Consider the following 12,355-nt stretch of genomic DNA (forward strand, 5'->3'; position numbering starts at 1 on the left):
GCATATGAAAAATGCGAACTCTATTGTCGTCCCGTTCGTTTAATCCTTTCACTACCATTTTTTTTCGGAGTGAGAAACATTAATATATGGGCTATTTTAAGTTGTTTTCAAACGTATAAATATAAGACATTTTCCACCGTTTCGTTTCTCGACGTGGGAAGGGTGGGACATTATGTATCCCTCTGATATTTTTACGTGTGATCTATATGTCCCAGTGGTATTGACATGAATGATCATCTTGTATTTTCAATTATGAAATGTATATTGTCACAAAAACAATTGGGTCGAATTTATGATTACAAATATTTTACATTTCGGCATCCTTTTCCAAATTACAGTACATGCAACCACTGCTTTATCACTAGCACATTGTTCCTCACTTTCATCTGTTCTATTATCACTTTCATTGTTCACGTTCACTTCCATTACTGTCTATTTGATAATGTTAATAAGAATTCTGTGAACCATTAGCAGGTCTCTCTTTACCAGTGGAACATCGATTCATAGCAATAAAATGTGGTAAATTACCAGGGGTCCTCTGAGAATGTATCTTGGAACACACATGTCCCAGTGGCAGTGAAAGGTTTAAGATATGAGTGCAGAAACATAACACCTGTTTCAGCTCTCCTTTCAGACCAAGTTTGTAAACAAGAATAAGGAAGACAGTCACTGCTTATAATAACTATTAGTGTTAGATATCTAGCTCGCAGTGGTCAAGCAATCAGTGGACATTTGCATAGTACGGGTAATTTGATGTCACTCCTGGATGAAAGAAAAATGGATGTGCCTGTTCTCAGCCAATGGATTAATCGACAGGATAACTGGCTTAGTGCTGATTGAAAGAATGAAATTTTAAAGATTATGGGACATGCAATATAGAGAGACTTGGTAGCAGAAGTTAAAGAGTCTCCATTTTATGCAATCATAGCCGACTCCACGACTGATATTTCAAAGAAAGAACAGTTGTCTCTGTGTGCGCTGTATTGACTCTGATTCATCAAACCCAACAAAATATTGATGGAAATGATTTCCCCACATGGCACAAAATCGGAAACAGAATTCACGATCAAAGATATTCTAACGAAACCTAACCTGAATGCAGAAACACGCGAACAGTGTCATGATGGTGCAGCTATTATGTCAGGACGATTGAATGATGTGCAGAAGATAACTTCGACTCAACATCCGAAAGTTGTATACATTCATTGCAACAATCATGCATTAGGTCTTCCATTGCAGGAAGTAGCACGAAAATGCGAATCTTTGTGTGACGTGCGTGCTATAGTGAAAGACGTTTGAAACATCAACCTGGATTCTGCAAAACGATAGACAGAATACGCACGCCGACATTGTTCTTGAACCCTGTAAAACTATCAACGAAAGTAACCCTAAACATCTGCTGCCTCCTTGTCCTACTCACTGGTGTGTTAGGCGAGCGAGTAGGACAGATTTCAATCTACTACAAACGAGTTCAAATCACGTTGGAAAAGAACCATCAGTAATACAAGTTGTCCAAATGATGATCAAAAAGTAATTCTAAAAGGGCATTTGAAAAGAATGAACAAATTCGGAATGATATTGTTTCTGATAGTCAGAATACGTGCTTTTGTACCTTGCGGACAACTGGCGAAAGTGCTTCAAAATTCTGAAGCTTCTGCTTCTGGAGCTAAAAGAGCAGCAGCGATTCTATCTAAAGGACACTCTGAGAAACCTACGAATAAACAGTGCATTTGAAAACATCTATAAGGAAGCAAAGGAAAATGCAGACAGACTACACTTAAAATTGCCCACTTCATCAAGATCAAACAACACCAATTACGTTGGAGGAGACTGATAATCCTTCTATAGCACCTACCCTAGAACCTGTATCAGATCTTCCAAAAATGTACTTCGAAATCATTGACTATTTGTTGAATGAAGTGCAGCGTCGTTTCAATTAGCCATGCCTCAAACAACTCATAAAACTCTAGAAGATACTTTGTGAAGAAGCTATATGTGCTGGTGGGCCTCTCTCAAGAGATTATTTGAAGCAGGAATTGGGAGTTCACTCGTCGGATTTTAACCTGGATAGATTATGAGCTCAGCTCAGGCTGCATCCGCCTACTTTGATGATGACTGAGTCGCTGACGATCATCAGAATATTAAAAACTATTAGTGCTAAAACCCAAACTGTTCACAGCCTTTTCGACCAAGTTGGTTGTCTAGGGACTTTCGTTCTCACTATGCCAGCTTCTTGAGCATTTGCGAAAGATCATTCAGCTATGTGCGTCATATTTGAGGACGTCCATGACGCAGGAAAGATTGGCTCATCTGCTGTTGCTGCATATGTGTGGCGACCAGACTTAAACACCACTGCAAGAGAATTCATATCAAAGACAAGCGAAAGAAAAGATACTATTAGTCAATTTTGAAAAGAAATAAATGTAGAATTACGTAAGTGAAAATATTATGCGTATTATAACCAATTATTTAAATTACAAAATAGCACTTAAAGTTCAATATAAACTTGAATTATTTCTTATTAATTGTGTCGTACTTTATTAGTGTGAAGTGAAGTGAATATAATGAAATTAGGAAGAGAGGTGAATGTAATAACAAACTGGATATACTGAAGTAAGTATAGTAAAAAAATACAATAACTCTGGATAATTAGTGTAATTGAATTTTCTATATACATTTTATGAAGTCTTTAGTAAAAATTCCATTTTTCCACTTCTGGTACGAAGTCAAGTAGGTAGAAAAAAATATATTTTCTTATTTTTTACTTAATTATGTAGCCTGTTTTATAATGTACAAGTTACTTTCTACAACAAAGTGCTACAAAGTTTGTAGTTCTAAATAGCAATGTCTAATATTACAGTGTAGGCCTACTGCAACACCAGAACTGGGTTTTTAAATATATAATTTTAATTTCCTCGTTTCCAAGTGATTTAAGTAGCTTTAAGACTCTTTAATAGTGTCCGTGTGACCACGTCCAATACAGTTTGTGAGCAGTACAAATTTTACAATTTTATATGTTTTTAATTCTGATTTCAGTGGTTGAAAATTTCTGCACCAGACCAAAATCCAGCACAAAACTGACACGGGATTAATTAATCTAAAGGTGTAAACTAAGATGCCTCTAATAGATAGAAATTTTACTCTCACGAAACTGTTTACAGCTTCATTATATTATTATTATTATTATTATTATTATTATTATTATTATTATTATTATTATTATTATTATTATTATTATTATTATTAACCAATCAAATCAAATTACTGTTACATTACAAACATATATTCGTATTATCTGACCCATGTTACATTCCCGTGTCTATTTTCAAGACAGCAGTTTGCCCCCCCAGCTGAAAAATACTTCCGACGCCACTGATCGTAGCCCACTTGCTTTATAGTGTCTATATATATATATATATATATATATATATATATATATATAGAGAGAGAGAGAGAGAGAGAGAGAGAGAGATGGAAAGATATATAGATAAATAGAGAGATAGATATGTGTGTACACTTTGATTTCATATATTCCAGCCTTTAGGTTTCCATACCAATCCAAAAACTACTTTCCATTTTAGCATATTTAGATTTGTTGCAATTATTCTTTTTTTTTTAAAAAAAAAAAAAGCTCGGAACCAAATAATTTTATTGAGTAATGGAAAGTATTTGATTGAAATTTTATATGTTACTGCACAGTAAGCTCTACTTAAAGTGCCACAGTATTGGAAGCTGAATGGCACATCGGACCAAAGAATGCTTAGGGTCAGTCTTCACCTCCATGGTACAAATCTGTTCCTATAACCGCGGAGTGTGTGCCACTATATGGTGGTTGCCCCGTTTGTGTAACAAACTCATAACATTACACCTAGATTAGCTAGTGGTCTAGAAAAGTAGTTGATTTTTGGGTGGTCATTTTGGATTAAAGTTCTTATATTGTCGTGATCTATTCGTAATCATACAACGTACATCTTGTAGCGATTTAGAGGTTAAAATACTCCGAAAGAAGAAAAAAAAAATGTTTGCTCATACAAATTAAGTGGCGGCGGAATGAGATATGCATGGAAATAGTTTGATTAACACTATCTATGTTTAGTCCTCTTTTTATTGTAACTAGTAACAGAAATATATATATATATATAACAACAAGAAGATAAATAGGTAATACTCATGAAAAATGTTCTTTGGCTGTAATTCTATTTTCACTTAGATTTTAACAATTTCAATTTTAAATTTCCACAAAACTAAATATAGAATGTCTCTCATAGGTTCGTTCGATTTAATAGTTAATTTCACTTCGAAAGTTCCTTTAAATAAGTTGAGTCAACAGCCATTAAAGCTTATTGAAGCTAACAAACTAACACATGTTGGCTCGAGTTTAACAAGAAAATTCTTAAATAGCAAAATTACCTCAGTTGAGCTACTAGCACAAAAGAAACATATATGAATACACCAGACATATATAATAAGCACATTAAATATTAATAGACACTAGTTATAGACATGAGGACTAAGAAATGTAATTTAAATATATATAACATGGCACGAAAGAAGCAAGAAATCACGTAAATTCTTTTCTCTCCTAATATCCGAAATTGCCAAACGCATCGCCTGAAAAGTTATTTCTATTAAGAATCAAACCTGATTTACAAAATAGCATGCTTTAGAGTAATTTCGTTGCCGAGAAATCATGAAAATTCATGATTGTAGAGGAGAGTCGTTGCCACCACGTTCTTCACTTAGTTCAGAAACCACAATGGCGGTCATTCCTTCTACATCAAGGAAGAAGGTTTATAATTCAGAGAATCGCCACTAGAGGCGCTCACATTACAGGTGAGCGTAAATGTCCTCATTCTATAACCTATCAAGTTTCTAATATTAATTTACAATATTTTCATTTATGTGTCGATTACGTTACATAAAAATTCCCTGTCCCCGCCAAAATATATATGTATAAATACATATATATTTTAGACTACAGAAGTTAATCGGCACATAAAGGATAATAGACTATGACCATTGCAAAAATAAAAAAAATATAATACATACAGTAATTCCAGCGACGACCACTTACAACTTATGGACACAACTCTTATGGATGAAATACCGCGGTATTATGATAAGATGATACACTCTTTCACATCTCACTACACTAAGACACTATACACTTCACTGCCAGATATCTGGAAAATACAAAAATGAAAAACACACAAAATAACTGTACAGAATATTATTGTTACATTTTAAAATTTTTTTTTTCTATTACATTTTACGTTTGGCTTACTGAATTATAAGGCTTAACGTGATTAACATTTCTCTTAATGATACGCTTAGGATTTGCAACCTCTTGCAACCACAATGTATTTAAATTAGGTTTGCTCAAAACTTTAAAGGGACCTTCGAATAAAGGACTTAACTTAGGAGTAAAATGTTTAATAATTGAGGCCTTTTGGAACTTCTTTACCAAAACTAACTGGTCTCTATGATAATTTGGCAAGTTTCTGGTTTTAGAGTAACATTTCTGCTTTCTTTTCCAAGATCGATCAATGTTTTCGACAAGTTTCGCCATTTTCTCTTCTTTATCAGGAGTTCCGTCTAGTTCTTCCAAGTTTAATTCCCATAGAACATCCAAGGGTGAGGACAACTTACGACCAAGATAGACCTCCGCCGGCTCAAATCCAGTCGATTCTGAGACACACATGTTGAGCGTATACTGTATTTTCTTGATGTATTGGGCCCAATCTGATTGATGCTCATTAACATACGTTCTCAGAATGTTCTTAATCGATCGAATCTGTCTCTCCGCCTGGTTGCTGCTAGGTGAGTAGGGAGCCGTAGTAATGTCCTGAATACCAAGGCTAAAAAGATGTTGCTTCATGTAGAAACTTGTGAAGATCTGCGCACGATCGTGGACGACTTTATTAGGAATTCCCAGAAGAAAGTAAAGGTTTTCCAGCTTACTGCAAATAACCTTGGAGTTTAAAGATCTTAGTGGTTCAATCATCACAAACCTGGATGCAGCGTCACAAACAATGAATAGATGCCTAAACGGTCCTGAATTTGGGAACGGCCCGGCGGTATCAAAATACCAGCAGTGGTTAGGTCTGGTTGTTTTCCGGGAGTAATAAACACCCTGTTTCTTCCTGTTACCATCCTTGCACGTCTGACATCGCAAGCATCCTTGGACGTACTTCCTAACGTCGAGGAATAAGTTCTTCCAACTGCATCTTTGGGCAATCTTGGCTGCTGTCCGTGAAAAGCCGGTGTGACATCCGCCCACTTCATCCTCGTGAAAGAATTTCATGATGCTGTATTTCATGGCTTCAGGCACTAAAATCCTCCATCCTTGATTTTTCCTTCCTTTAGTTTTGACAAAAAGAATACCATCATTTATTTTGTATTTGTCAGCAAGCTGACCCTGCTTAACCTGCTCTATAATTCCTTTTATTTCTTGGTCTTCACTTTGTAACTCCTTAAGAGGACGACTGAACACAGGTGCATTCCAGAAATTAGCCAAAGATAAATTTACTGTTTGTCCTTTAAAATCTTGAATTTCGTTATATTGATCGTCAAAATTATGAAATTCCACCCCATTGTTAACTCTAGACCAGAAATCTGCCAAAAAGTTCTGAGACGTTCTTAAATGAATAATTTTAAATTGAAATCGCGATATTTTTTCAATTAACGTTCCATACTTCCTCATTCTTTTGTGATTACGCAATAGCCATGTTAAGGAAGAGTTGTCAGAAAATATAGTACAAGGCTTAATCAAATACATTTCAAATTTCTGGAGCGCCAAACAGAGAGATTTAAGTTCCAATTCAAAGATGTTCTTAGACCAATCGGACTCAGGAACAGCCTTAGAAAACAAAGCTACAGGTCTTAGAAGTTTTTCCTCATCATACTGCGAAAGAATTGCAGAAAATCTTTTAAATGAACTGTCGCAATGAATAACAAAAGGTTTATCCATATCAGGCACACGCAAAATTACATGATCTACAAAAGCCTGTTTTACTCGTTGTAAGGCTTCCTGTTCTTGTGGTCCCCAATGAAATTTATTTTTTACAGAACGTAATTTATGCAAAGGAGCCATAATTTCGGCATAATCCGGTATGTATTTCTTATAATAATTTAAGTAACCACAAATGCGATTAACGCCTCTCCTGTTTTTAGGCTGAGGTAGATTTTGCACAGCTTCTACACGGTCGGGATCCATTCTAGAAAAGCCACCTTCAAATTCATATCCTAAAAACTTTATCTTTGTTTGAAATAATGATAATTTCTTTTTCGAAACAGTTATACCCCATTTACGCAATCTTTCTAACACTTCCTCTAATATTTGCTTGTGCGTTTCAACATCTTTGGTGTGTATAAGAAAATCGTCACAAAATACTTCTAAGTTTTTACCTATCATATCACCAAAGATCTTGTGCATAAAGCTAGTTAAAACAAACGTACTACATCTAAACCCCATTGGGAGTTTACGATGAACAAGCAAGCGAGTGGGCGTGCAAATGGTAGTATATTTCTTGCTTTCTTCAGAGATGTTCATCTGAAAGAAACTTTTCCGAATATCTAACCGAGAAAACAGAGTATCTTGGCCTAAATTGGCTATAGTAGCCTCTACATGTGGGCTAGGAAAACTGGTTACCCTAACTTTCTTATTAATTTCTGAGAAGGCCACAACTAAACGTTTAGATTTATCGTTATTCGTCACCAAAAAACATGGAGACGAATAAGGAGAATAGGGAACCTCTTCTAAAACGCCCTCTTTTATTAGCTCATCAATATGGGATTCCAGTTCTTTTAATTTACTTCCTGTAACTTGGTACGGTTGTAATCTAACAGGTGTGGGATCTTCCATTTCTATCTCATAAGTAAAATCTTTAATTTCGCCTAAAGAATTCGAGATAACATCTGAATAGGAATTACATAAATTTTGAACATATTCTACCAATTCAGGATACCTCTCTTTTAAACTATCTGAAATTTCAATATTATCTACCTCATTATTTTCATTCTCGACCAATTCGTAATTTTTATTGGTGTCCTTATATAATTCCCTGGAATTGAAAACATTATTAAAACAACATAATTGATTAGGAATAGTGCTACCTGCGGTTTGTCCTTGGACTGGCTCCTCCTCCCTCCTTCCTTCCTTCCTAGGATCCTCATTCAAACTCCGTATGGTGCTACTAGGATAGTTCCTTTTCCTTTGAACAGGCGCCTTGGGTTTGGAATAGGTGGATTTTGGTTGACTAAACACAGATTTAAACTCACTGGAAGAAATATCTGAACGTACAACGTTAGCAGGCACTAAATCTTCCCTCCAGTGTAAAGGCACTGTTAGGTTTAACGTGGTGATAATAAGTTTCTTTTGGGATATGTCTATAATAACCTTATTGTCCAAAATGAACTGATTTCCCAATAGAAGATCGAAATGGGTAGAGTTTGTTACGTAAAACCACAAGTGAAAGTCTGTATCACTAATTTTGATGGTAATTTTGACCTTTTGATGGAGCGTTACAACAGTCTCACCTATTCCCACAGTGGTGAAGTTGGTGGGTATAATATTTACTTGTACCCTATTACGTATAAGGTTCAGAAATTTTCTACTTATCAAATTTACACAAGACGCTGAGTCCAAAATACAAGAATTTGAAACACCATCCACTGTTACTGGAATAAATAGCACTTGTTTGTCCCTTTCTAGATGATTTAACAAAGTTCGAGGTAAGAATTTTCCTTGAGATGTAACTTTGGGTAAGGAAGGACAGGAGTTCTGAAAATGTCCAGTTTGTTTGCATCTAAAGCACTTAATATTCCTTTCCATATGGGATTTTTGAGGTGAAGAGTTTTTATCCGAAACATCCATTGGTTTAGAAAAGTTCAAAATACCTTGAGCGAATTTTACATTCCCCTTTAATTTACTATAATCATTATTATACCTGATAAAGTGGTCGCAAGATTGAGCAATGGTCATAAGCTCGGGTACAGTAGTAGGTATCTGACTTGTGAAATATCTTGCATAAATATGCGGAGGTACTAAATTTGTTACTATGTCGCAAAACACATGATCGTCATAGTGAAGACCCAAAACATTAGCAATACTTAGTTTTTCTTGTAAGAAGGTATACATATTTTCGTGCTCTAACATAATTCTGTAAAAATACTGACTCACAAATTGTGTTCTACTAATTGTAGATACGAATCTTGCAAGCAAACTAGAACAAATCTGTCCCCAATTATTAGATATACTCAAGAAGGAATATAAGGTGCGGTTAAACTCACCACGAGTTTGTTCTAAACTCGCAACTAAAATTACCTCTATAGTCATTTCTTGACGCCTAATTATTTCGTCTAGACGAACCAAAAATATGAAAGAAGAATGACTTTCAGATCCGTCAACCACCGGTAAAGAATGAATTTGTTTCTGCAATGCAACATAGGCACTCTGGGATACATGCTTTCGAAAGTCACATGCTAAGGCGGGTCTAGCCATAGTGAAACCTAAGTTATCATTACCTAAAATAGGCCTACCAGTTTCAAGATTATTACTCAAATGATTTTGAAATATATTAGTACTCTTAATATCAGCATAAGGCTGTTTTACGTGAGTTTCTTCAGTGTCACCCCTAATTACCTCTGTGCCACGAGGCATATTAACAGTTACATGTGAATCTAAATTTTGACTTCTTTCAATGTTAGACCTAAGAAAATGCGGGTTAGATTCAGATAAGATACAACCATGAAACTGAGTTTCGGGGTAATGAATATTTCTTACATGTGATTCCTCGATTGAACCCACTTTTCTTATGCTAATTCTCTGCCCTTGCAAAATATTAGAAGTTTGAGCATGAGCACCCATTTGCATTCGAGAAAAGGTAGACATTATTTTGTGCGGTTTGAATTGATTAGCTCGTAATAAATGCGGCGCAAAATCGCACCCTGTAGTTTGAATTTCATTATAAGATGAAGAACTCCCTTCTGAATAATTACCTACACACTGATTTAAACAATTTAATGGTTCACACGCACCTCTTACTGGCACATGTTCCGTAATTGGAAATGTGGTTTGAATTCCTACATTACAAGTACCCTCCATTTCATTTCTATGGCGGCCTTCATCTTTACCTGCACTCAATTCAGATCCTTCTACTGTACTTTCATAATCAGACATGTTCTCACTATCAGAAAATTCTATAAGTAAATTCTCTCGTCGTGCCATGTTACCCTTTTCACAATAATTACTAATTTCTTTTTTATTTCCATGCACGCACAATGTGTAGCCCTTTTTACCAAAGCTAACACAAGGCGATTGTGGTTTCTGAACTTAAAATATAATTTGTATGTAGCGATTTAGAGGTTAAAATACTCCGAAAGAAGAAAAAAAAAATGTTTGCTCATACAAATTAAGTGGCGGCGGAATGAGATATGCATGGAAATAGTTTGATTAACACTATCTATGTTTAGTCCTCTTTTTATTGTAACTAGTAACAGAAAAATATATATATATATAACAACAAGAAGATAAATAGGTAATACTCATGAAAAATGTTCTTTGGCTGTAATTCTATTTTCACTTAGATTTTAACAATTTCAATTTTAAATTTCCACAAAACTAAATATAGAATGTCTCTCATAGGTTCGTTCGATTTAATAGTTAATTTCACTTCGAAAGTTCCTTTAAATAAGTTGAGTCAACAGCCATTAAAGCTTATTGAAGCTAACAAACTAACACATGTTGGCTCGAGTTTAACAAGAAAATTCTTAAATAGCAAAATTACCTCAGTTGAGCTACTAGCACAAAAGAAACATATATGAATACACCAGACATATATAATAAGCACATTAAATATTAATAGACACTAGTTATAGACATGAGGACTAAGAAATGTAATTTAAATATATATAACATGGCACGAAAGAAGCAAGAAATCACGTAAATTCTTTTCTCTCCTAATATCCGAAATTGCCAAACGCATCGCCTGAAAAGTTATTTCTATTAAGAATCAAACCTGATTTACAAAATAGCATGCTTTAGAGTAATTTCGTTGCCGAGAAATCATGAAAATTCATGATTGTAGAGGAGAGTCGTTGCCACCACGTTCTTCACTTAGTTCAGAAACCACAATGGCGGTCATTCCTTCTACATCAAGGAAGAAGGTTTATAATTCAGAGAATCGCCACTAGAGGCGCTCACATTACAGGTGAGCGTAAAAGTCCTCATTCTATAACCTATCAAGTTTCTAATATTAATTTACAATATTTTCATTTATGTGTCGATTACGTTACAATCTTCATACCAAGCCGAGCGGTCTGCGGGGATAGACCATCGGCTTGAAGGCCCCGGGTTGAGTCCCGGAAGGGTCATGTGTATGGATTTTAACAGCATTTGTTTTTTCGTATTGTGTCAGGGGGCGAAATCGTACGGGATAAAAGGATTTCAGTCTGAAAAAATTGGAGAGAATATCCTCCCCAAGATACTTTCATGGGAGTAAGAAATTAGTAAAAATATAGGATATACATTTTATAGCAGGTTTAAAATTATGGGTATCCTATTTCTTTTCTCTTAATTATGTTCTTCAATGTTCGAATTTTGATCATTCTCATGATATTTTCTGCTTTCAACGGAGTTCCATGAATATTATACCAAATGTTCTTTTCACTCTGTAAGAAAACATTTCTGAAGATAATTTAGGTCCTAATGAATATTATTCACTAGGAAAGAGAAGTATTCCCCTCCTCTCAACATGGAAGCAGAGGGCAATTTCGCAGAGGTCAGATCAAACATTTCCGCGTAACAAAACGAAGGTCCCCCTGTAAAACTCTTCACTTAAAGTGTTATTGTTAGTATCATAAATTTGCTGAAAGCAAACAATTTGAAGGGTTCGTCGATAATATCTTCGCTTTTTTTGTCCTTCGACCGCCTTCCAAACAAAGAGGTGAATTTTACAACATGACTGCTGTATAATAAGCGAGCGATTGGTAAAATGGTAAAAGTGTTTTCTTATGTGTATGTGTGTGTGTGTGTGTGTGTGTGAGAGAGAGAGAGAGAAGACAAAATTTTAGTTGCAAGATGACATACTTCAATTGCCGTTTTCGGTTCATATAGCAAAAAGAATACCGCCACCAGAGAATAAAGACAAGTGTAGTGTGTTCTGTTTTCTTCCGCCATCTCAGCCAGAACTTTCAACTACAGCCTGTAATGAGTGTAGACCTTATCCAGTTTTCAAATTGAATAGATGGTCGTGGTAGTTCGGTTTCTTGACCTTGTAAAAATCTTCCCTGTCTTTGATTTTGTTTGTCATCATTCCAGCCAGAAATGAAAAAAATGAGAATTCCTCAGTTTACA

At 35.2% G+C, this 12,355-nt stretch overlaps 1 protein-coding gene across 1 annotated transcript; it reads right to left on the reverse strand.

The window, feature by feature from the left end:
* Positions 1-4,101: 4,101 nt before the first annotated feature.
* LOC145685848 (uncharacterized) lies at positions 4,102-11,425 on the reverse strand. Its single transcript, XM_081758474.1, has 2 exons — positions 8,116-11,425; positions 4,102-5,183 (listed from the first exon to the last, which is right to left on the reverse strand). Exons 1-2 carry the CDS (start codon positions 10,226-10,228, stop codon positions 5,170-5,172), a joined length of 2,127 nt encoding a protein of 708 aa, XP_081614600.1. The 5' UTR covers positions 10,229-11,425; the 3' UTR covers positions 4,102-5,169.
* Positions 11,426-12,355: the final 930 nt, after the last annotated feature.

The sequence above is a fragment of the Thermobia domestica genome, chromosome 5 (genome assembly GCF_964235325.1).
Source record: "Thermobia domestica chromosome 5, izTheDome1.hap1.1, whole genome shotgun sequence".
Taxonomy (NCBI): domain Eukaryota; kingdom Metazoa; phylum Arthropoda; class Insecta; order Zygentoma; family Lepismatidae; genus Thermobia; species Thermobia domestica.

Coding starts and splice junctions, on each gene's coding strand:
- LOC145685848 (XM_081758474.1), bottom strand. CDS start 10,228: ATGGCACGACGAGAGAATTTACTTATAGAATTTTCTGATAGTGAGAAC.